Source organism: Leucoraja erinacea, chromosome 8, assembly GCF_028641065.1.
Source record: "Leucoraja erinacea ecotype New England chromosome 8, Leri_hhj_1, whole genome shotgun sequence".
Lineage (NCBI taxonomy): Eukaryota > Metazoa > Chordata > Chondrichthyes > Rajiformes > Rajidae > Leucoraja > Leucoraja erinaceus.
In genome coordinates, this window is record NC_073384.1 from 45,237,493 (window position 1) to 45,263,376 (window position 25,884).

Genomic DNA, 25,884 nt, shown 5'->3' on the forward strand with positions numbered 1-25,884 from the left:
CTGGATAACGAATGGGTTCCATTTTTGCAGGTGTCCTTAAGTAGAATTTGTCCCTAAGTTGGAAAATACACAGAAAACGCTCAATATGATAACCATACCATTACAGTATTTTAATTAATGGCCATCAAAAGCACTTCAGACCAATAAGAAACGCCTATTACTAAGAGTGAAGAGAGAGAAAATAGAAACTAATGTACCTCAATTTTTTTTAACTTTAATAATATTGTGGGAGATCGAGTGTGGCGTTTATAAACTGTTTTTTAATTTACTTAATGGCTCCATAAAACACTCGTAAATTTGTAGCTCAAAAACACCTGTAGTTAAATTTTTTTTTCATTACCAAACTAGAGATTATGTTGAAACCCAGTGAAGAAGGGATGCCTGATTTGGTTCACGTGATGCGCACCCTCTCAATGGAGAATATCCCTAATCTTCCACCAGGAGGAGGACTTGCAAGCAAGTGAGTATGAAAATATTTTTCATCTATAATGACGGTCATCAACTTTGTACCTTAGATATGATTGTTATTTGACTGCCTAAATCAACGGACTCATCCTAGCACAACCAGAGCAATGCTGAACTACTACTACCTACCTCTTTGATGTCCCTCGGACTATCCTTGACCGGACTTTGCTGGCATTACCTTGCACTAAAGTTATTCCCTTATGTATCTATACACTGTAAATTAATTAATTATAATCATGTTTTGTCTTTCTGCTGACTGGTTAGTATGCAACAAAAAGCTTTTCACTGTACTTCGGTACATGTGACAATAAAATAAACTGAACTGGAAATGGTTAAATAATGAGAAATACATCTACTTATGGCGAACAAATCTCTTCTTACATGAGTTTTATTCATCTTTTTTTTCAAATAATTATCTTTCCAATCATATTACAGAATAATAATGTCCTTAAATACATTGGAGTCAAAGCTTAACAATGGGATAAAATAGAGCAAGGAGTTACTTTGGATATTGGAAGTGATGAGGAAATGAGATGTATGTTTTTCCAATTGGGATAAAGTGAGAAATCGTTTCTGCTGGCCAAGGTCTTCACTCCTCCTCGGATACAGGGATAGTGCCAAAGGACCTGTAATGATGCATACAGTGCCCTCCATAATGTTTGGGACAACGGCCCATCATTTATTTATTTGCCTCTGTACTCCAGAATTTGAGATTTGTAATAGAAAAAAAATCACGTGGTTAAAGTGCACATTGTTAGATTTTAATAAAGGCCATTTTTATACATTTTGGTTTCTCCATGTAGAAATTACAAGAGTGTTTATACATAGTCCCCCCCATTTCAGGGCACCGTAATGTATGGGACACCGCAATGTCATGTAAATGAAAGTAGTCATGTTTAGTATTTTGTTGCATATCCTTTGCATGTAATGACTGCTTGAAGTCTGCGATTCGTGGACATCACCAGTTGCTGGGTGTCTTCTCTGGTGATGCTCTGCCACGCCTGTATTGCAGCCATCTTGAGCTTAATGCTTGTTTTGCAAGTCCCCTTCTGTTTTCTCTTCCGCATACACAAGGCATGCTCAATTGGATTCAGATCAGGTGATTGACTTGGCCACTCAAGAATTAATCTTTTTTCAGCTTTGAAAAACTCCTTTGTTGCTTTAGCAGCATGTTTGGGATCATTGTCTTGCTGTAGAATGAACCGCCGGCCAATGGGTTTTGAGGCATTTGTTTGAACGTGGGCGTATAGGATGTGTTTATACACTTCAGAATTCATTATGCTACTACTATCAACAGTTGTTTCATCAATGAAGATAAGTGAGCCAGTACCTTCAGCAGCCACACATGCTCAGACCATAATATCCCCACCACCGTGTTTCAAAGATGAGGTGGTATGCTTTGGATCTTGGGCAGTTCCGTCTCTCCTCCATACTTTGCTCTTGCCATCACTCTGATATATGTTAATCTTCGTCTTATTTGTCCACAAGACCTTTTTCCAGAATTTTGGTTGCTCTTTTAAGTACTTCTTGGCAAACTGTTACCAGGCCATCCTATTTTTGCGGCTAACCAGTGGTTTGCATCTTGCAGTGTAACCTCTGTATTTCTGTTCATGACGTCCTCTGCGAACAGTGGTCATTGACAAATCCACACCTGACTCCTGAAGAGTGTTTCTGATCTGTCGGACAGATGTTTGGGGATTTTTCTTTATTATAAAGAGAATTCTTCTGTCATCCGCTGTGGAGGTCTTCCTTGGCCTGTCAGTCCCTAAGCGATTAGTAAACTCACCAGTGCTCTTTATGATGTTCCAAACAGTTGATTTTGGTAAGCCTAAGGTTTGGCTGATGTCTCTTAACAGCTTTATTCTTGTTTCTCAGTCTCATAGAAACATAGATACATAGAAAATAGGTGCAGGAGTAGGCCATTCTGCCTTTCGAGCCTGCACCGCCATTCAATATGATCATGGCTGATCATCCAACTCAGTATCCTGTACCTGCCATTCTCTCCATACCCCCTGATCCCTTTAGCCACAAGGGCCACATCTAACTCCCTCTTAAATGTAGCCAATGAACTGGCCTCAACTACCTTCTGTGGCAGAGAGTTCCAGAGATTCACCATTCTGTGTGAAAAATGTTTTTCTCATCTCGGGCCGAAAGGATTTCCCCTTTATCCTTAAACTGTGACCCCTTGTCCTGGAGTTCCCCAACATCGGGAACAATCTTCCTGCATCTAGCCTATCCAAGAGAAATAATTTTTAAAGTTTCTATAAGATCCCCCCTCAATCTTCTAAATTCTAGCAAGTACAAGCCGAGTCTATCCAGTCTTTCGTCATATGAAAGTCCTGACATCCCAGGAATCAGTCTGGTGAACCTTCTCTGTACTCCCTCTATGGCAAGAATGTCTTTCCTCAGATTTGGAGACCAAAACTGTACACAATACTCCAGGTGTGGTCTCACCAATACCCTGTACAACTGCAGTAGAACCTACCTGCTCCTATACTCAAATCCTTTTGCTATGAATGCTAACATACCATTCGCTTTCTTCACTGCCTGCTGCACCTGCATGCCTACTTTCAATGACTGGTGTGCCATGACACCCAGGTCTCGTTGCATCTCCCCTTTTCCTAATCGGCCACCATTTAGATAATAGTCTACTTTCCTGTTTTTGCCACGATGTCATGATGGCTTCTTTGACTTTCATTGACACAACTTTGGTCCTCATGTTCATAAACAGCAATAAAAGATTCCAAAGGTGATGGAAAGACTGGAGGAAAGACTAGGTGCTGAGAGCTCTCTTATACTGCATTAAGGAGGCACTTAAACACACCAGAGCAATTACAAACACCGTGAAGTAATGTGTCCCAAACATTATGGCATGGGCAGAAATCCCGGAGGGGGGGGGGGGGGGGGGGGGGGGGGGGGGGAAATGACACACACCTCCCCCCCCCCATCCGGACATGATCAGACGCTTTCTAAGGGCTGAATCGGCCTGTTCACGGGGCCTTTCAGTGCCCGGAGAGGTTTAAAATCAGACTGCTGCATCGAGGCGATCGATGTTACAGTCCGACCGGCCAACGGCCGAAGCCTCGCATGTGTGTGTGCGCGCGCGCGCGCATGCGCGGCTGCCAAGAAATTGTGTCCCCCCACATGTTTTAATAGCGATTTCTGGGCATGCATTATGGCGCCCTGAAATGGGGGGACTGTGTAAAACGCAGCTGTAATTTCTACACTGTGAAAATATCTTTTAATAAAATCTGACAATGTGCACTTTAACCACATGTGAATTTTTTTGTTACAAATCTCAAATTGTGGAGTACAGAGGCAAATAAATAAATGGTGGATCTTTGTCCCAAACATTATGGAAGGCACTGTAGATTCATTAAAAGGACAAGGAATAAGGCCAGGTTCGAACGACAGTGTTACAAAGAGCGAAGCAATCTGAGCCACGTGAACATGAACAGGTTGGGTCAGCGTTCAACCCTGGTAGTAGCTGCGTTAATCGACTAGCCGCGGGTGTGGACATCCTCTGTGAACATCGGGGGAAAGCATGAGCCAATGCCTAAGCACTAGCTACACACCCAAGGACAGAATCTGTCCCTGTGGATCACACTACCGTGTCACTCCACCAGTGCCACCCTTCCGATCAGTGGAAAGCAGGGTGCCACCTAACCATTCCATGTCTGACACCATTACAGCCTCCAACTTCCCTTAATTCCTGGCTTCAACAACCATACCATCATCCATTGAGAATGCCTTACCCCAACTTCCTCCTCCTCGCAAGCCACCTTTTCTCTGCCAGTCACACCCTTAACATTCCAAAATGGAGTCCTTGCCAGATGTGGACAACCACTTCCACCATAAGCACACTCACTCCAAGCCTGTCATGTACCAGTGCAACATCCCTCAGCACTTATCCTATCCATCCAGGTCAGATTCTCAGCATCTGCACTACGGTTCCCGGCCTGCAAACATTCCCTCTGGCACATCTCGGTTCAACAAATTTACCAGCCAGCCCGAGGCCATCTCTGTTTACCTTCCCAAACCCTTCTCCTCAGTTTCCAAAAGTAAATAAAAAAACCCAGTCTTTAGGGTGGCTTTTGTTGAAATAAACTCAAAGGGTGGGGAAGAGAGGGAGGGGCACTTCTCTTGCATGTTACAGCCCTTCCTCTAAGGCAAACAGACCCATGGGCACCATTTCCCACCAACAAAACGAGCCGTGGCACCCGGATTATGGGGGGGACCCTGGACTGTAGATTTGATATGTCCAAATTTGGGGGAAGGTGCCAGGGAAGGCCATTCGGTGTCATCATTTCAGGGGGGAAGCTTGTTGCTAAGGCCAAGTCGCATTCATTCACCTAGTTCAAAATAACGAGGCCGAGGGGTCAGTAGATTTTGGGGTAAAAATTTCTTCTTTCATATCCCAACGGCACCCCACCTACCCACAGAGTGGCAACACAGGCAGTTCAATCTGGGGAAGGAATTGAGAGTCTTGGGGGACAGTTTTTGTCAAGGGCGCTTACGCCCCACTCTCCGCTATGGAAAAAATGGGCCCCACTCCGGATGTGGGGACTACCCACAGGGCGGACAAAGAGTTGGGCCCAGATGAAAGTCCTGCCGTTTCCAATCCATTTGGCCACGAGAGGTTGGCAAGAACCGGCAGAACACCAAGGGTGGGGGGTGGGGGGGGGTGGAGGGGGAAGGGGTGGAAGGGGGACAGGAAAGGGGGAAGGCGGCCAGTGACTTGCCAACCATTCCGTGCTTTTCGGGGGAAATTGGGAGTGTCGCCCAAAAAAATGAGAGGGGGAGGAATGGTCTGATGCCCCTGGTTGTAGGGCCCAGGAGTGTCGTCCCCATTCAGAGGACGCCGCTTGTTTTGGCATGGGTATGGTTTTTGGGAAGTCTGCCGTCTGAGAACACTGGCATGGATGACTGGGGCTGGGGTGATACAGCATGGCATTCTTTCCATTGTAGACCGGACAATTCAGGCTGAGGCAATTCCATTCATTCACTAGCCAAAATATAGCACCCTATGTCAGTAGATTTTAGGGCCATGTCCTGCTCCCGGTGGCAGTCGGAATTTAAGGATTTGCGGCGGAAGCGCTGACATGAGCGAGGCTGGAGGCGGAGTGGTGCTGGTATCTGTAAGGGCTGAGGCATGGGTACAAAGAGGTGTTCAGGAGACGGAGGGAGAAGGCACCAACTGCCAAGAGGGGGAGGTGGCGGGGGCGGCCGGAGAGGTTTAGAGGTTTGCTGAGTTGGGTGGGATGAGGATGTAGCCTAGGTCTATTTTCCTTTTCTGGTTTGCTTACATAAAAACCTCACCTCTTCGGCCTCAACCAAAGGGGACGGCCCCCAGGCAGTAAACGTGTTTGTGTTGCTTAGTTTTTGTGGGGGTAAAAAATAGCGTCTTCATTGCCAGGAAATATGGTATTTAAAAACATATAGCTCAAAGAAATGTACTTACCACATTATTTGTACAGAAACTCGGTGCAAAGTCAGAATTTCTGCTGCCTTTATAGACCATTGTCATTAAAAGACTTGAAGCAGCGTCCATGGCACGTCAGCTGCACATACTTTCGCTTATTACATGTACTGCAGATGAAAGGCATGGAAGAATTATGCCTACCTAAGAGATTGATCTCTTAGGTAGGCATAATTTCTTCCGTGCCTTTCATCTGCAGTACATTGTAAACATGAAAAGTTGGTGTAGTGTGCAGCCTGACGTGCCATGGGATCTCTTAGTAGGGCATGTGGGATCCTCCATGAAACATTTAATAATTTGATAGTTTTTTAGGGTAGGGGTAGGGCCACTCCTTACCTGAGGCTACCCATGGGGATGGCACCTGCCTGCTGCCTACTTTTAGCCTTGATTGGGTCTTCCTAGACTAAAACACAAAAGGCACGGGGAACTTAAGCGTCAAGACAAGGTCCGGATGCTTCCCCAAAGGGAGCTGACGGGGGAATGCCTCTGTGTTCTGTTTTCACAGAGACATGGCTACCCCCCAGATCCCTCACGAATTCAGCGTTTTCTTTCCATTGTTGCATTTCCCATACACCCGTAATGGGAAATCCCCACCACGCAGGGGTAAAATCTGGGAGGAAAAGGGAAGGGGGGGGGTGGGGGCGGGGTCGCGCCTACAGGGGTCCTAATTTTTCGTGGTGCTCCCAGTTCTGTGGCAGGTATCCTAATGTCTAACTTCCTGCTTCCTATCGCATCCTGGCAACATCTGTCTGGTGGGGAAGTTGTCGGGCCCCCTTCTACCTTACCGAGGGAATTTCACCTTCCCATTCTCTCCTGGGACCCGCGGGTCTACATCCCCAACGTCCCAGTGAAGGGATGAAAACGGGCTGGCAAACTGGAGGGGAGCGGGCCACGCACCCCCCGTGGTCACGGGAGAACCCCAGGGCCCAACAGGGGGTGGTTCAGCCTACCACGGAGGGCGGTTGGAGGGGCACCATACAGCCACGGGGGGAACTTCACCCAAAAAGATCTAAACGGCAACAAAGACAACCGAAAGAAATCGCTCCATAACTTGCCACCACAGTCGGAGGTGGTCCTGCCACAGCCAAGCACCAGAGGATCAAAAAACTTCACCCTTGGGAGGGGGCACTGCTGCATGGGCCAATTCAAAGGGGATAGGCCAATCGCTTCTATACCCTCCACAGTTCAAAACTTCCAGCGGAAAAAAAAAATTTCTGGGAAACAACCATGTCCGGCGGGTCTGTTTCCATTCCTGCATGTACCAGGCCCAGGGGTAACTGACAGAGGCGACCCCCCCAAGAGGTTGTGGGGACCTGTTACAGCAGCTGGGTCGGGGGGAGGCGGAGGGAAACCCCAACTCCAGGTGTGGGACTTGCTTGGGAGTTTCTGGGTAGGATCTGGGGCCCAATGTTCAGGGTTGCTTGCAACGGACCTGACATTTTAAATACGTCAAACCAGTCGGTTGACCAAGGGGGGGACTTTCTTAGGAAAATGTGTGGAGGGGGGTGGGGGGGTTGTTGGGAGGGGGGGGGGGGAACTACAAAAAACTTGTTCGGGAGTGTTCCATAACCGGAAAAGCCTTTGTGGGGGATGAAACCACCTGAGGATTCCCGCCAATTTCTTCTGAAGACCAGATTCTGCGGGGCATTTAAGGTGTTGGTGAGGCAGGAGCGGTCTATATAGGGAAGTCCATAATACGACCATTGGATACGGGCCTCACAAGCAAGGCCAAAAGGGGGGGGGGGACCTGTGAGGCTGAGACTGCTGTTCGGTGAGGATGAGATGGGGACTGTGTGGGTGGTCGATTCGCAAACGGGGGGGCCCAGTGCGCTTGGGAATGCCTTTCCACTCCTTACAAGGAAGCAAAATATTGCCTACAGTTGAAGCAAGGCTTTTCAAAACTGGGGTACCCCCAGCGACAGGAATTCACCCCTGACGAAAGCCTCAATGCGTTGTCTACGGTCAACCTGGTTCGAAGATATCTGGCGAATGGGGGCGAAACAATGATGTTTGCCTTCCCGAAAGTGGTCCCACCGTCCATTTCGCACACCCGATCTGCCTAGCCGTATGGCCTAGTATTAAAGGGTACAGTCAGAGGGGGCGTTATCTCCCAAAGGATCTTGTCAGTGCGCGAAGAGAACCTTTGGAAATCACTTGACCTGGGGAACACACTGTTTCGAAGTTCCAAAAAAAAAGCGGTCGAGGGGTTTCTCCAGTTGGCGGGGGGGTGGTGACCTGGTTGCAGGGGGGGATCAAAAAACGTGGGCTGGTGTCACCCGTTTTTTTTGCGGGATTTTATATTTTCAACCTTTTCTTCAGGGGTTCTGAGGCCCCTGAGGTTCCCACCTGCGTTAAAAGAGGGGCTTATCACTAAATCAAGAAACGGGTGCCCAGAAAGAGTAGGGGGGGGGGAGTAAGGGAACGTGGCCACTGCACTGTGGGTGGTGACTGTTCGACGCGTCTGTGGCCCCCCAGTCTAACGCGTGGTGATGGCGCAAAGTGGGCTTTGAAAGGGTTGGTGTTTAGGGGGGCGTCCTACAACACATCGGGTAAATTCTTACTCGTGACAAAGAACCTCAAACCCCACTTAACAGTTTCGCAATTACTTGCACCAACCAACCGGCGTTGGCAACGGACCCGGAAGGGATGCCCAATGGTGTCTGTCACTGGCTGCTCGTGCGGTCACCAGCTCAAGCCATTGGGGGGACCACTTGACAGTAAACCAGGTGTTTCAAGTTTATAGTCGACTACGGTTGTGCATAGGGCTAGGAGTTTCACTAGCGTGTAATTCATCCCTTTCCAAGCTGGTACCCAAGGCCAACGAACTGGGCCCGGCCTCTGAGCATTCCCTCTGTCAAAATGGTATGGATCCACGACCTGCATCAATCCACAGACCCCCAAACACGGTCATGTTCGATTTGGGGACCCCCTTCAAAAAAAACCCCTTTGCATCTCCATAACCATTAAGTCAGCGGAGGCTCACCTCCAAGGGGGGCGCTTGCTGTCCAGTTCCCCATGGTGCTTCTGTGAGGTACGGCTGCTTCACCATAAAACTGCGGTAACAAGGCCGGGCAATTTTAATGCGACACTCCATGAGAAAGTTTCCAAAACCAACGGCCAGTCCTCACCACTGGGTTGGGTGGGGGCGGGATGGAAGACGTCTTTTCCCCTGAGGATGGGGACGGGGAGAGGTCAGAGGGAGATCCATGTTGCCGGTTGAAGGATCGACCAAAAATGATGTCAAAAATGGTGCCAGCCAAAAACAAAAAAAACCTGGCTCCTCAACATCAGTAAGGACCCAAGGGGAAACTGATTTGTGGGAACCTTTGGTAGGGGGAAGAGGACCCATTGATCTTCGACCCATCAATCATGGGTTTCAATATTCCAAAATGGGGAGATGGTTGTAAAGGTGGAGGGGTTCAATAACTTTCAAAAAATTCCTGGGCGGAGTGCATTATTTCCAAAAAGTTCTTCACTGGGACCCAGGCCAAAGTAGATGGCAATATAAACAGGAAGGCACATCCCCTCGGGGGGGGGGGGGGACTTACTTTTATTGGAAGGGATTTTTACAGAGATTTCAGCGGGCATGTGAAGATGGGATTTCTCCTAAACTTTTCTACAGGGGGGCCACGGGGTCAAAGAGGCCATTCGGGGAACTGGGTGGGCTTTTTTTGGCTGGGTTCCCCCCCTCTGGTTGAACTGAAAACGTCCCAGGGAGAGAACCAGACTTAAAACAATTGTTGTGTGTTCACTGGCCCAGTGTGTCCAATCACCCCCCCCCCCCCGGCTTTGACGCCCCCCCCACCCCCTAGTCGTAGGCGCATCAAGGTCCTCAGACCATCGGGACTTACACCTCTTGTGTTATCCATCTGGGGTATCACACATCTTGCACCACCACATGTTAACCATGTGTTGGGTTTGTTGGGTGGCAGGGAAGGGAAGTGTACAGGGGAAAAGTTTTGGTGAAACAACACTGATACTTTACGGTGTCCAGGTTCAGGAAAACAGCGTATTCCTACCAGCCCGATCAGGTTTATTAACGGGAAAAAAGCATTTCGAGGGGGGCTCTGAACATGCAAAAATACTAGATTATTATTATATGCCAATATATTGTAATTTTTTGAAACTTTTTCTTTTTTTTTTTTCCTCCCACCCGTATGTAACCAATGGGTACAGATTCTGTTGTGCTGCAGGCAAAAAAAGTGACGGGAATTTAATTGTTTTCCCAATTTACGGGAACCCCCAACCCCATTACAATGATAAAAAAAAAACAACGTCTTGGAACACCTTTACCGTGTGGGGACTTTTAAACTCCCAACCAGTTTTTGATGGTCAGAAAGGGTGGGGGAAGTTTTCTATAGCGTTAAACCCACCAAGCAAGTCCTGAAAAATCTCCCCCCCAACAATCCACCAAACGGGGACTGGCAGAAAACGGGGGGGGGCAAGCGAGGCGGGGGGAACAGGGAGCGCCAGCCAAATTGATGGAGGGGCGGCGTTTTACTGTTACAGATCCGGGGGCCAATTTTTTCTCCGTGGGACACCCATCATATGACACAATTATGTGTCCACTGGAGTGTGTTAGATTGTGGTTGTCACTTTTTTGTTTTTTTTACACCTCACAGGATCCCAAAAAGGATGGAGGGGAAAATTTAAGAGTGGGGGTCTCTCTTTGAGGATCCGTTACCAGTTTCTGGAATTAGCTCCAGGGTCTGTACACAAAGCAGTGTTTTGTTTGTTTATGGTTGCAATACTGCTTTGGCCCAGGAAAACAAGGTGCTGGGTTTGGGAACGTGGCAGATGGAGGAGGGGGGACAAAAGTGGAAGGCTCTGCAAAGAAGAGTAGTAGTATGGCGTTTCGGGTGGCTGAAAACCGCCAACAGGATTGGGACGATACGAACTCGCCCCCCCTGCAGAAAAAACTATTTATACATTTCAGGAAAGGTTTGTTTGTGCCAGGATCCAAGAAAGGGCCATCAAAAAACACACCCTGCTCGGGGAGGACCTCCTACTGACTCCAAGCAAACGGGGGGGGGAATGTTTTGGCAGCTGGTACGGTCAGGCAAACAACCTCAAGGCTGGTTTTTTCCATTGTTGCCCTGTGAAAACAGGGGGAGTAGGATGGGGGGGATCACAGGGAGTTTATTGTCCCCACAAGGCCCATTAAAGAACTGTGTAAAACTCTTAACTATACACAGGGTGGGGACAATAAAATGCCTTTAACGGTTGTTTAACACCCAAACATCTGGGGTGTTGTGTCTTTTTTACGAAACAAAAATTGCTGGGTTTTTTTTCTCTAAGATGCATGGACTGATGGTCTGTTCTATTCTTTTTTCCTGTAGTTTTTTGCAACAGCCCACTCCAGGTTGGGGGGCATTGGAACGTCTTTCATGTTCAGTGCACAATTATTTGTATGGTGGGTACTGGAGGGTAGGACAAATAAAAAAAAACTGTGACTTGGGGAACTTTTTCTTCTTTATTTGCTCAACAAGGGACAAAGATGTAAGAGGGGGGTTACAATTTAAGTAACTAAACCCAAATTTTGTAGTGCCTTTAGTATTTTAAAGCTCAGCCCCTTACTACGTACCAAACCCAACGGAGCGGCATATTATTCGCACAAAACCCCGGTTGGGGGGAAAATGTCGGGGGCGTTGTTTGTTGTTTGAGGCAGGCAGGTGGAGGGTGGTGTGATGTGGATTACTCAAAAATGCGGAATACTGTGGTATTCTAGATTTCGTGGTGGTGTGTAGGAGTATGTTGATGTGGATGTTGGTACAACAAACCCCAAGTGTGCAAGTGCCAGGGTGGTCAGGGTCGGGCGGGGGGCACAGGGGAGTACACTGACTCACAGTGATGTCCAGGTACGGGGACAAAACTGCTGGGATGGGACTTGGCAACACTGGACCTGGTCAGCAGCAGTCAAATGTGGGCATTACGGAGGGGGAGGTAATCCGTTTTTTAATCCAAAAAGCTACCGCCCCCCCCAGTCACCACCCCCCGGCGGGGGAACTACATTTAGTGGGACACTGCTTGCGTCCCAGAGGGAAGTATTTCCTTATGCTTACTGAGGCGGGTCCATCGCAGAGCAGAGGTCTGAAAGCAGAGCTTACATGGGGAATGTGGGAATTGGGCCAAGAAAGTTGTACTCCTAAAAACCAGGCATTTCTGGTTGGGCCTGGGGGGGGAAGTGGCCCTCTGTTTATTTTTTTAATAAAGATAAAAAAACCGTGTACTGTGGTTTTACAATACAAACAAATAATAAAGGGGGGGCCTTGTGGGTGTTTGTGTATTTTGTTGGAGCAAACATGGTATGAAAAGGAGTTCGGACTGCCATTTTGTGCCCTGGGTGAATGGGACTCGCAGGCTTAGTGGTTTACCAATTGTCAGGGGGGGAAACCTTCTGCAGGAAGAGGAATCATAAACCAGGGCTTAAACGGGGATATTTCCTAATGTCCCGATGGAGAAATGTTTTTTGTCGCAGTGGAGCTGTCTGCTGCGAGAAGGGTTAAAGGTTATTTATTTTTCCCGGGATCAAATTTCCCATCTTCCCACGCACTTTGGACACACCAACACACGCACCACCCACCACGACAACCACCAACACAACACAACACACACACGTTGTATTTGTACGCAGGGGGACGTACCACTTTGTTTCTCGGCCCCCAAGTCTTGCTTGTCTCTCCCTTCCCCACCCCATGATGCTGACCTGGAGGGGGGGGGCCCAGGGTCAGGACACACAAACCAGGAGGGTCTGTCCAGATCTACTAACTCTCCCCGCTCACTTGCATTGGGACATTCAAAGGGCAGATGGGCTTGCAGCCAAAGGCAGAAGGGGCACTTCCCCCATATGGTCATCAACTTTGCAAGGTGGGTTGCCAGTGGTGGGGGGGCAGCCCAGTATTTTAATGCAGAGTCCTTTTACCTAATTATCCCAGGAAGATGAAAACAACAAACAAAATTGAAGAAAGGAAGTCAACCCTGTTGGGCTCTTGGCACTTCTTTTCTGTGAACCCTCGGGCATGGCCTCTTTTATGGTCAAAATCGAAACAAAAGTAAAAGTGCCCGCGCCGCCAGGGGCGTGGGCCATGGAGCTGAAGGTGCCATAACCAGCGGCCGACAGAAGGTGGAAGGTTCAGGGAAACTTAAACCCCATGTTGGCATGTCAGTCACTAGTGTGATTGTCCTTGACACACTGTTGCAACTAGTGGAAGATTTCTCTAATCATCTCTGCACCCAAATTGGAAAGGGAGGAATCCAAGGATGTACAGGAGCGATAAGGCCTTCAGGTCAACAGCGATGGCTTGGTCTGTTTCGTCCGTTCAATGGTCAATGGCCTTCCGCGCCTTAACAATGCACAATTTCCTACGATAACACTTCCCAATGATGAGAGGAAAGGAGATGGATGCCACGCCCAAGTGCCTGCGTGGGTGTCTCCTAGAATGGAACCCAAAGTAGGGAAAAACTGAGCCCACCAGATAGGGGGTAGCAAGGTTGGGAACTTTTGTGAACCCAATGGTCCTTTCAGTGTAGTGGGACTCTGGACAACAATGCATCTCGGTGGAACTTCCAAAAGGAAAGTTAAGTGTAATTTGACTTTCAAAATGTATTTAAGAAAGTAGTATAAAAGCTTGTTAGCAAAACGTATAGATCAGTGGTTCCCAACCTTTTTTTTGGCCATGCCCCACCTAATCACCTCTAAAATCCTGATGCCCCCCCCCCTTGCTTTCCCTTGAGAGTAAAAAAACGGGAGGGAAATAGATATTATAATAAAGGGTAAAACTTAGCAAAAAAAAGCTTTGAAAATCCGCCAGTTATTTAAAATTCCAATTCAATAAAATAAGGTTCTCCCATGACCTCGCGCGCGGCTTCGTGGCGGACGTGGGCATGGAAGTGGAAGAGCGATGGGCAACGGTGATTATGTAATAACTACCACAATATAAAAAGGACTTTTTTACCCCCAAAAAATGAGTTACTCAAAAATAATCTGACCACAAAAATACATATGTGTACATCTGATGGAAAAAAAAAAGAAAAATCGACAATTTGATCCCGCATGGTCTTCTGGGGGGGTTTACCTGTTGTCTCGCGAAAAATTGCCCCAAAAAAAATATCAAAATTGCCCCGAACTGTGGGGTGTAAAACGGTGGACCCCGTGGGGAACCACTGTTTATAGATTCCAGAGGTGGGGGAGGCATTGCTACAAAAGTTGCCCCCCTTAAAAACAAAAAAAATCTGAGGGGTGGAATAAATTTCCCCCCCCCTGTTTTTTGTGGGGGGGTACTGTGGGGGTGTTTTTTTGTGGTTGGGGTTTGGGGGGGGTTGCTCCCCGTTGGGTGACCCATGTTATTAGTTTTTTTTTTTTTTTTTTTTTTTTGATCAAAGGAAGGTGGGGGGAGGTTTTTTTTTTTTTTGCTTACCAAAGTTGTTGTGTAAGGGTGGGACATATTAAAAAAAACCAAAATTCTTGGTGGGGACTGATTTGTGTGGTTGTGGGATGGAGGTGGGGGTTTTGGGAATTTTTTGTTGGAGGTTTTTTTTTGTACATTTTGGTATCATTTTTTAATGTTGATGCTGTAAAAAAAAATTTATGTGTTTTTGGGTTGGGGTTTTTTTTTTTTTTTTTTTTTTTGCTTGTGTGGGAGTTTTTTGTTGTTCCCCAAGTTTTTGTTTTTTTTTTTTACATTGGTGTTTGGTAGTTTTTTTTTTATTCATTTTACTGTGGTGTATGTTTGTTTTTTTTTAATAAAGGTTTTTTTTTGTTTTTTTTTTTTTTTTTCATGGATTTTTTTTTTGTTGTTTTTTTTGTTTTTTTTTTTTTTAATGCTGTAAATAAAGCACTTGGTTATATATAATTTCAAAATTTATAAATGATGAGGATGGCAGTAAAAGTTCCTGGGCAGATGGAAGTTCAAATAAGAGGGTCTATTGGTTTGTAGGTATGTTACAAAAAACACCTACCTGAATCGTGGCTGGAGCCATCTGGGCCCCCCACACCCCTGTGGTGTGATTTTTGGAGCTGTTTGGAGGGGGGGCGGGTTTAAAACAAAACCCGATTTTTATAGGCTGGTTCACAATCGCAGATTTGGTTCAGCCTAGTAAATTTGGCATTTTAAACACGGGAGGAATCGCTTGCTGGCAAAAGGGGGACCCGGTCCAAAAAAAAAAGCTATTATTAGTTTTTATAGGCCTCGAATAGTAGATATAATTAATTTACAAAAAGCTCTCGTTCAGTTTTCGACAAACCTCTTCGCAGCCCCAGGGTTTTTTTTTATAAAAGCAAAAACAAAATAAAGGTATGTACCCGTTATTTTTTACATTAAAAATGGGGGCATGTATATAACCCTATAATTTAAAATTTTTCTTATAGCGAGTAAGCTCATTTTGGGCTGTTTTTACTATCCCGCAGTTATTTTTACGGGGCATTTTTGAGGGCACAAATCCAGCGCGCGATTTGAAACGTTCTTAAAACCCAGCGCGATTTGAACAGTTCTAAACCAACGCCCACTAGAAACCCACTCCTAGAAAAACCGATTTAAATGGGCATTTATTTACAAGCAATGGAAACACTAAATTCCTTCCATTGTGCCTATAAATTAATGTAAATTAAGATATAAAAATCAATGTTATATTGTGTGGAATTATTTTGTGAATAATCTTTGGACACTTTTAGGCTTATTTAAAAAAAAATGTTAATCTTTCCTTAAGAAATGTGCTTTTGACTATCCAAGATCACAGCTTTTTTTGTAATGTCCATTGAAAATCAATAGGGAACAAGATGCTAATTTCCGAGTATGAAAATGGTCATAACTTTTTTAATACTTGAGATATGAAAGTGAATTTGGTGTCAAATTAAACTTATTGTTATGCTTTATCTGATGGGATAAATTGCAGACTTGATTTTTTAAATCTCAAAATTTTGTAACATTGCTATATATTGATTGGAAAAATGAGGTGAAAGAATAATGCAAATTAACGCTTTAGGAGCTTAGAGATAAAGTGTGGATATGGGTTCATCGACCCACCGAGTCCATGCCGACCATACACTAATTTCATGATGTACACACTATGGGCATCTTACAGAAGCCAATTAACCTACAAACCTGCAGGTCTTTGGAATGTGGGAGGAAACCAGAGCGCCCTGAGAAATCCACCCAGCCACCCGGGAGATTGTAGAAACTTCATGTTTGTACACAGCATATGCGAATGGTATGTTAGCTTTCATAGCAAAAGGAAGTTTGAGTATAGGGAGCAGGGGGAGGTTCTACAGGGTCTTACTGCAGTGTACAGGGTCTTGGTGAGGCCACACCTGGAGTATTGTGTACAGTTTTTGGTCTCCAAATCTGAGGAAGGGGACATTATTGCCATTGAGAGGGTGTGGTCTAGAGGGAGTGCACCAGGGAAGGTTCACCAGACTGATTCCTGGGATGTCAGGACTGTCTTATGAAGAAAGACTGGATAGACTTGGGTTTATACTCTCTAGAATTTAGGGGGAGATTGAGAGGGGATCTTATAGAAACTTACAAAATTCTTAAAGGGGTTGGACAGGCTAGATGCAGGAAGATTGTTCCCGATGTTGGGGAAGTCCAGGACAAGGGGTCACAGCTTAAGGATAAGGGGGGGGGGGGGGAAATCCTTTAAAACCGAGATGAGAAGAACTTTTTTCACACAGAAAGTAGTGAATCTCTGGAACTCTCTGCCACAGAGGGTAGTAGAGGCCTGTTCATTGGCTATATTTAAGAGGGAGTTAGATGTGGCCCTTGTGGCTAAGGGGATCAGAGGGTATGGAGAGAAGGCAGGGACGGGATACTGAGTTGGATGATCAGCCATGATCATATTGAATGGCGGTGCAGGCTCGAAGGGCCGAATGGCCTACTCCTGCACCTAATTTCTATGTTTCTATGTAGTCAGGATTGAACCTGTGTCACGGGCGTTGTGAGGCAACACCTGTACCACTGTGACACTTTTCCACCCTATTCTGACTCTGGTTTCACTTCCCCAACCCGTGTTACCCTCACAATACCTCTTATCTCATGCACCAGTTTTTTTTATGTGGTACATTATCAAATACTTTCTGACCATTGAAATGCACTCCGTCTATTGGTCCCCCTCAATCAACTATATCTTTGAAGACTGTCAGCAAATTTGTCAGACATTATTTCATATTCAAAAGACCATGCTGACTTGCTGTGATTGCTTTAAACTTTTGTAAAAAATTACTAGCTATTCTTGTCTTTTGCTTTCTATGCATATGTGGACTTTACGAAGGCTTTTGGTGGGGTATAACAATAAACAAAATTAGAGCACGGTACTATACTGGTATGGATTGTGGATGTAACACAGAATAAATATAAACAGGCTATTTTCGAGTTAGGAGATTATGTATGAGCAGTTGTGCACCACAGGCTCTAATATTGTCCCCAATGATCACAATCTATCATTTATTTGGGCAAGGAGATCAAGCGTGATATATTCAAGTTTTCTAATAATATAAATCTAGCAATGTGGGATCTGAGGAGAATGCAGCAAGGGATTTGGGGGTTTTGGACAGGTAAATGAATGGGCAAGGATATGGCAGATAGAAAATGATATGGAAAAATATGCAGTCATCTTTTTGGTCAGAAACAAAAAGGTGAAATATGTTGATGCTCAGAAGAGCTTGTTGAGTCTGTGTACTGAAATTCCTTAAGTTAATATCGAGATATAGCAGGCAGTTGGGAAATACGTTGGCTAATATTGTCAGATGATTTGAATATCAAAACAGACAATTTTCTCCAATTATATTGGCCCCCGGCGTGATAATATGTAGCATATTGTGTACAGGTTTGACCTCCCCACTTAAGAAAGGATCGAGTTAGAGGAATGCTGTTTAAAATTCATCAGCTTAATTCGTGGAATGGTGACTTTGTTGCATGAGGTTTAAATAAATAGACTGGTGAATACTCTTTAGTGCTTGAAAGAACAAGAGCTGTTTTCATTAAAAGGCACAAAATTCTCATCGAGATTGACAGCTTGGATGTTTTGTTTAGAGATACAGCAAGGAAACGGGCCCTTTGGCTCACTGAGTGTGCGTCGATCCGTAGACTAGTTCTATCCTACGCACCAGGGACAATTTACAGAAGCCAATTAACCGACAAACCTGCACGTCTTTGGAATGTGGGAGGAAACCGGAGCACCGGAATAAACCCCACACAGTCACAGGGAGAACGCACAAACTCCATACAGACAGCACTCGTAGTCAGAAACAAACTTTGGTCTCTGGTGCTGTAAGGCAGCAGCTGCCCCACTGTGCCACTCCACTGTGAAGTTCATGCTTTCCCGAGCTGGTATGTCCACTGCTGTCAGGGGTTCAAATTCACCATTCTGGACATAGATGCGATTAAATTTATTCACCCAGATGTGATGGTTTCTGCATGTGTGAGGCTTGTTGAGTTTTAGTCGGTAAGTATATTCATGATTAAGATCAAAACATTTGCAGATATTGAGGAATCGAGGAATATGAGGTTATCTGTAGGTAGGAAATTCATGATGATAAGCCATAATCTTACTGAATGATGGAACAGGTATGAGGGGCCTAATGGCCTACTTTTGCCTTTATTTTGTATGTTCTTGTCAGTGTCATAGAGCTATACAGCACAGATACACACCCTGTGGCCCAACTCATCCATGCTGACCAAGTTGCCTAATTGGGCTAATCCTGCTTGTCTGCACCTGGCCCAGATTCCTGCAAACCTTTCCTATCCATGTATCTGTCCAAGTGTCTTTTAATCGTTTGGCAGCTTGTTTTGGCCCTTGGGTCCCTTTTGGATCTTTCCCTTCATGTTAAAACTGGCCCCTCTGGAGTCTAGTTTTAGACAATTAGGTTATTCATCTTATCTATGTCCATTATGATTTCATAATCTGTAAATTCACTTCCTACACTCTGGAGGGAAAACGATCCAGTCTCTCCTTGTGTCTCAAACCTTCCAGTCCTGGTAACATTATCGTATATCGTATATCCATTTGTATCACTACCTTAAGGAAAATATGTACCTGCTTCCCAAAGGCAATCGGTTCTACATCACTCCCCAAAGCCTTACGAATTACAGGGCAAGTTCTGCCCTGTTTTGACTTACTAAATTCAAAATGGTGTGTTGATCAGATTTTAAACTCCAACTGCTATTCCTTGGTTTTGTCTTCTCCATTCCTTTCTATCCTTCAAATTGTCATCTTAAATCTCTCTAAGATATGCTGGAGTAACCCTGGGGGTAAGGCAATATCTCTGGACAAAAGGAATATGTGACAAGGTCTGAAGAAGAGTTCCAACCCGAAACGTCACCTATTCCTTTTGTCCAGAAATGTTGCCTTACCTGCTGAGATACTCCAGCATTTTGTGTCAGCATCTGCAATTCTTTCCTACACGTCTAAACTGTTTGTGAACAACTTTGTAACACAGTTTTGAGATCACCTACATCTTATGTATCTACCACTGCATGCCATTTCGTGGCCTGGCTGGGCCACACTTTTAAGATTCCCTATTCTAGCTCCCAAGTTATGACTTGTTCTGATTTCTCTCTAATAACATGTAATGGCTTGGCAAACCTCATCCTGTCCATAAACCTTTATCTTTCTCCATTGATCCTTTTCTCACTAAACTGCTGGTCACCCAAATTATCTTCCTGTCTGATATTAACTGATGTTGCTCATGTTCTTTAATCTTAATGACTATCTTTCATCCCATTAAATCTGCCGTTCCTAATTTTCTCACAGTTACAGAACTGCAAGGAGTGAATCTTTTTTCATTTTCTAATATCTAATCAGGTTCTATCTGTTTCAGACTGGAGTGAAAAGCCCTACTAATTCTTTAAATGCTTTAATCTTTTTCTCGTAATGTTCATTCGCACTGGGGGAAATTTTCTGTCTGAAAGATATGCTAAAAGTAAGGTAACAAAAATAATTTTACTTGCGTTTTAACTATCAAATTTCGATTGAATTAGATTTCTTGGTTTATTACCGGTTTACATTTTGGTAGAGGTAATAGTCGTACGATAAATTCTCCATTTCTTTGAAAGTAACAGGAAAAAAGTTTGATAATGTGTGTTTCTCTAAACCGTTTAGGCGCAGTGTGATTGAAGCTGTTTATAATAGACTGAATCCACACAGGGATGATGATGGGGTGAGTTTTATTTTCTTATGATATGCTGTCAATGTACAAAAGAAATACAGATTTTGTTCCTGATTAGAATGTGCAAAATACTGACTGATACACTTTCATTTGGTTACATTTTAAGTAAATGGGTTTCTTAGAGTAAAGTTCCATTTGGTAACAGCTAAGAGACACATTTTGTCATCATGCAACAAAAAGGTAATTTGGCTCAAACAGAAACATTTTGGGCATAATTTCTGCAATATATATGATATTTGAATTATTTTGAAATGTGTAAGCACATTCTAATTGGTTAAACTGTATTCCAATAATAAATTGCTGTTATTGAGTAACATGAAATTAAATGCAAATAATCAATCTTTTAAAAATATTTGTTGATGAGTAATGCTCATCAAGATCATGACTCGAGGGATGGGGAAGCTTCTCCCTTTTCTGGCACACTATGAATGCTTATGTAAATGGAATCTACAAAATTAGCGTCCTGAATGACATCAATTTATGACCAGTACTGCCGTAGCCTTTTGAGAACCTAGGTCAAACCTGTTAAGCATTAACTTCTAAATTGCATTGAAATTCGGGTAACAAGGTCAAAATAGTCATCTTAATTGGTAAATTAATATGCAACAGCAATTAGACTATAAAATAAAACCTGGAGATGCTCAGCTGTCAGTCAGCATCAGTGGGGAGAGAAACAAAGTTAGTGTTTCAGAGTTATGGGCGACACATTGGTGCAGCGGGTAGAGTTGCTGTCTTGCAGTGCCGGAGACCCAGGTTTGATCCCGACTTCGGGTGCTGTCGTAACGGAGTTTGTACGTTCACCCCGTGACCGCGTGGGTTTTCTCAGAGATCTTCGGTTTCCTTCCACACTCCAAAGACATACAGGTATGTAGGTTAATTGGCTTGGTGTATGTGTAAATTGTCCCTAGTTTGTGTAGGGTAGTGTTAATGTGTGGGGATAGCTGGTCGGTGCTGATGGTGGACTAGGCCTGTTTCTGCGCTGTATCTCTAAAACTAAACTAAAAGAATGATGTTCTTTTAGCAGAACTGTTGAAAGTTAGAAATAAAAAGTTATTTAAAGTTTGGGTGATGGAATAGTCTGACATTCTAGCAGAACTTCTCTGCTATTTTCTAACACTTTTCTGTAACTAAAACTTTTAAAATATTTTTATTTTTACTTTCAACAGTCTGCTGAATGAATGTCAACTGAAATATTAACTCAATTCCTTTCTCTACAGATGCTGCCTGACCTCATGAGTATCTCCAGTAGCTTTGTTTCCATTTCAGATTGCAAAGATTTGCAGCGTCTTAGTAACAATATTATTATTTGAAATCAGTCTGGATGTCTCCATTCATTTGATATATCCTATATTAGCTCAATTATTGACAGACCCAGGCACCTCATATTTTTCTAAATACTCTCCAGCTCCATTAACATTTGTAGTTTGGTGCAAGTTAGGATGAATAATGGTGCGATGAACTCAGCTGAGGTTCTTGAGCACAAACATTTGTGGTGATGTTGTTAATAGGATGATAGTTTTAGGTTAAAGATGGTAATGACCAATTGATAAAATGGGCAGACTAATGGAAGATTAAACTTCTTCTTAATCAGTGCTTGAATCCAGTTAATTCACTTTGGGAGATCTAACAAGGGTAAGGCATTGACAACAAATGAAGAGGAAGTATTGAGGAACAAAGAGAACTTGATGTAAGTTGCAATGATCCCTGAATGTGGTAGCACAGTTAATTTGGATGTGGAGAAGTTAAGATGTACACCCTGGCTTGCATTAGTTGTGTCTTCAGAATATAAGAACAGACATTTTTGGTGCAACTTTATCAATTGATTAAGCAATAGCTGGAGTACTGTGTTCTAGTTGTCATTACATACGGAGGATATGATTACACTGGAAAATGTGGAGAGAACATTTACCAATATATTGGATGGGTTGGAGCATTTTTGTTCGATAGGCTGGGTGTGATGTTAATATTGGTTTAATATTGTCACGTCTACTGAGATACAGTGAAAAACTTTGTTTTGTGTGCTATCCGGGTAAATCATATCATACATGAGTACAAAAGGTAGTGCAAAAAGAAAAATGCATAATATAATTCCAAAACTCCAGAGATAAATGTAAAGAACAAAAAAGTGCAAGGGTCACAATTAAGTAGATTGGGAGATCAGTAGTACATCCTTAGTGTACAAGAGGTCCATTCATGGGTAGGAATGAACTGCAGATGCTGGTTTACACTGAAGATAGACACAACATGCTGGATTAACTCAGTGGGATAGGCAGCATCTCTGGATCGAAGGAATGTGTGTGACGTTTAGGGTCCAGACCCTCCTTCAGACCGAAAGTCGGGGAGAGGGAGACTAGAGATAAGGAAATGTAAAGTGTGAAAATGACATATCAAAGCAGACGATGATCAAGAAAATGTAGAATGGTTCATTGTGAGCTTCGGGGAAGGTGACAGCGGGACGTACAATTACTAAAATTGGACAGGGAGAACTAGGGTGGGGGAGGGACGAAGAGGGGGAAAGCAAGGTTTACATGAAGTTAGAGAAATCAATATTCATACCGCTGGGTTGTAAGCTGCCCAAACGATATACGAGGTGCTGTTCCTCCAATTTGCGTTAAAGTGTTTAGCAACTGGGAGATCGCTTGGGACTAGGCAAACTGAGCGGAGGTGTTCAATGAAACGATTGCTGAGCCTGTGCTTGGTCTCGCCGATATATAGATGTTCACACCTGGAACAGCGGATACAGTAGATGAGGTTGGAGAAGGTGCAAGTGAACCTCTGTCTTACCTGAAAGGACTGTCAGGGTCCTTGGACGAAGTCGAGGGAGATGATATAAGGACAGGTGTTGGTTCTCCTGCGGTTACAGGGGAAAGTACCTGGGGAGGGGGTGGTTTGGGTGGGAAGGGATGTTAACCAGGAAACTGTCTCTGCGGAAAGCAGAAAGGGGTGGCTAATGATAGGATCCCGTTAGAGGTGGTGAAAGTGTTGGAGGATTATGTGCTGTACGCAATGGCTGATGGGGTGAAAGGTGAGGACGAAGGATACCTGTTGTGACTGGGGGGGAGGGGGAGCAAGAACGGAGCTGAAAGATACCGAGTTGATTCTTGTGAGGGCCTCATCTATGATAGAAGATGGCAACCCCCTTTCCCTGAAGAAAGAGGACATCTCGGAAGTCCTGGTATGGAACACCTCATCTTGGGCACAGATACGGCATAGATGGAGGAATTGGGAGTCGGACTCAATCCCCTATTAATTCCTCCGTCTACGCCACGTCTAAATCGTTATAGCAGAATTTGGATGCACTGTTATGAGAGTATAGTGAGTACGGTAAGAGGATGAATGTAGCCTTTTGGGGCAGTGACATTAAGAATTTTTATGGAGGATGTCTTGTCCTCTCCTTATTGATTATGGTGTATGGGTAGGAAGTCAACTGCTAAGTTCTCAGTTCAGGTGTTTTGTGGTGAGCTTGATTGGAATTATGGTGTTGAAGGTGGAGATGTTGTCAATCAATGTAGGTGTCCTTGTTATCCAGAGTTTTTTTGGTGATGAATGCAAGGCCATAGAGATGACATCTTCTATGGTGGTAAGCAAATTGTAGCAGATTCAGATTGTTTTAGAGGCTGGTATTGATGAAAGTGCGCCATTACCATATCAAAAGGTTTGTTGTCCTTTGAATGAAGGTGGCTGAGGGAGTACCTGACAGAGATATAAAAAAGTATGAGGGGCATGTCATAAAGTATGAGGGACATGTCAAAAATTATGAGTGGCATGTCAAAAAGTATGAGGGGCATGGTGGAAATAAGGAAACTTTTTCGTCGTAACAGTGGAGTTGAAACTAGAGGTTATTGAATTTAATGTAGAGGGTGATTGAAATCTGGGAAACACTGCGTGAGTGGGTGATGGAGGCAGGAATTCTCACAACATTTACCTGTATCTAGATCAGCACTCGAATTGGGAAGGCAAAGAAGGCTTGGAGACCATGTGCTGACAAGGTAGATATGGATAGAAACATGATGATGGTTAACATGGTGGGCCAAATGGCTAATTTTTGCACTGTGTGACTCTGATTCTTTGAGCATGCATATTTTTTTTTAATTTGAGACTTAAACATTGATATAGCTCCTTCCTGCCAGAGTTCAGTTTTTTTAATTGAATTCTGGAAATAAAGTATGTTGATGCTTAGGCAAAAAGTTTTTTTTTACAATTCATAACAAATCAAATGTATCATTTATTAGACTTTAAATTCTTAGCAATGTTTTAATAGTGTTTTTAAATCTTATTTTTCACTTCTGTTGTTTACTTTAAAATCTGGTGTAAATAAATCGCTTCCCTCTTTTGAAAACGTCAGTCTTAGGAAAATACCTTTCTTGAAAAATCCCCAGCATCTTCTGCACAAACCTTCATAATTTGGTGCTGCTTATTGCAGAATGGGAAAACTTGCTGCTCAGATTTCTAGGTTTGAAGAGCTTGCAAAGTAAATTTTGAAATTTGTACAATTACCTGTGGTTTGTTTTCATCACCTGTACGGGCAAGTCCATTGGGTCACTATTGAAACAACGAGTTTGGAGGTTTGGTCCTACATCAGGAGTGGCGGCATCCATTATAAAGTGTGACAGGAAAGGCCAAGTTTACGGGCATTGAGAAGTGTATGACACCTGAGGCAGTATGGCAAGCTGAATACAGTTATTGTCGCAACCCACTTTTTAGGTGGACTCACCAATATACACGCATATGATGCTTTTTGCATTTGTCATGCATTATTTTTTGGCCCATTAAAAAAAATCCAAGAAATCAATATATGCCAGATTAAACAATAGCTATAATGGATTTTGTTTTCTTCATTTTACTTTCTTTTGTAATTTCTCAATTTCTGATTGTATTCTGGTTGTGTGCAGAATAATTATCATTCATTAGTTTCAAAATGGACGGTTAATATTATTGAATTATATGCAAAAAAGGAACTTCACTGTTTCTAGGTACGTGACAACAAAGATCAATGACGAACAATGGTTCGAGCTGTGAAATAGAAGATTTTCTGTAGCAAGCCTGGTCTATTTATATAGTGCAAATATAGTAATTCCCTGACGCTAAATTAGCAAACCTAATATTGGAAATATTTAAATAGATCAAGTATCATCTGTGGAGAGAGAAATGTAGTTGATGTTTCAAGTAGCTGAATTCACCTTTTAGAGATAATGAAAGGTGATTGACCTAATTAAAAATAAATCGTGGCCTGAAGACATTGCAACAGGAGTTCATCTGGGGTCATTCATCATTATCTCATTATTGACCGAAAATTGTTCATGCCCTAACTCCCAAACATGTTTGCTCTGAAGTAGGTTTTCAAAAATATTTGGATAATGGTTAATTTTGTTTTCTGTTACTCAGTTAATGAAGAGTGTATGCTAACAAGATTCAGATCATCTGTCTCATGGAGATGTAAATAGAGGATCATGAGAACCTTGGCCCTTTTTCATCCAGTACCACCATTTCCATTATTTAGTCTTTCATGGAATGTGCCCTAAGTTTGCTATTTCCTTTCTACACTCGGTCCAGATGCAGGGTCTTTTGCGAAAGGTCAGTTATTTCTGTAACTTCAGAGATGCTGCCTGACCTGCTGACTTCCTTCAGCAGTTTGTTCTGTGCTACAGATCTTTGGTTTATTATTGTCATGCCTGTTTAAAACATGCGTAGTGTTGTGCAGCCTTTCAGCCCACCACCAATCCTATGCCGACCCTTTTGCACACTTATCCCACTTGCCCGGTCATATTTAACAAAGATG

The 25,884-nt window shown here is 43.8% G+C and overlaps 1 protein-coding gene across 6 annotated transcripts in view; it reads left to right on the forward strand.

The window, feature by feature from the left end:
* ppm1ba (protein phosphatase, Mg2+/Mn2+ dependent, 1Ba) overlaps positions 1 to 25,884 on the forward strand; it is a 126,190-nt gene that overhangs the window by 91,405 nt on the left and 8,901 nt on the right. For 3 of the 6 annotated variants that reach the window (XM_055639620.1, XM_055639623.1, XM_055639622.1), the window contains exons 4-6: positions 349 to 460; positions 20,039 to 20,096; positions 24,041 to 24,094. In XM_055639620.1, the coding sequence (XP_055495595.1) occupies positions 349 to 460; positions 20,039 to 20,096; positions 24,041 to 24,094 (224 nt within the window). The remainder of the gene's footprint in view (positions 1 to 348; positions 461 to 20,038; positions 20,097 to 24,040; positions 24,095 to 25,884) is intronic. The other 3 variants (XM_055639621.1, XM_055639624.1, XM_055639625.1) reach the window with 1 other exon arrangement.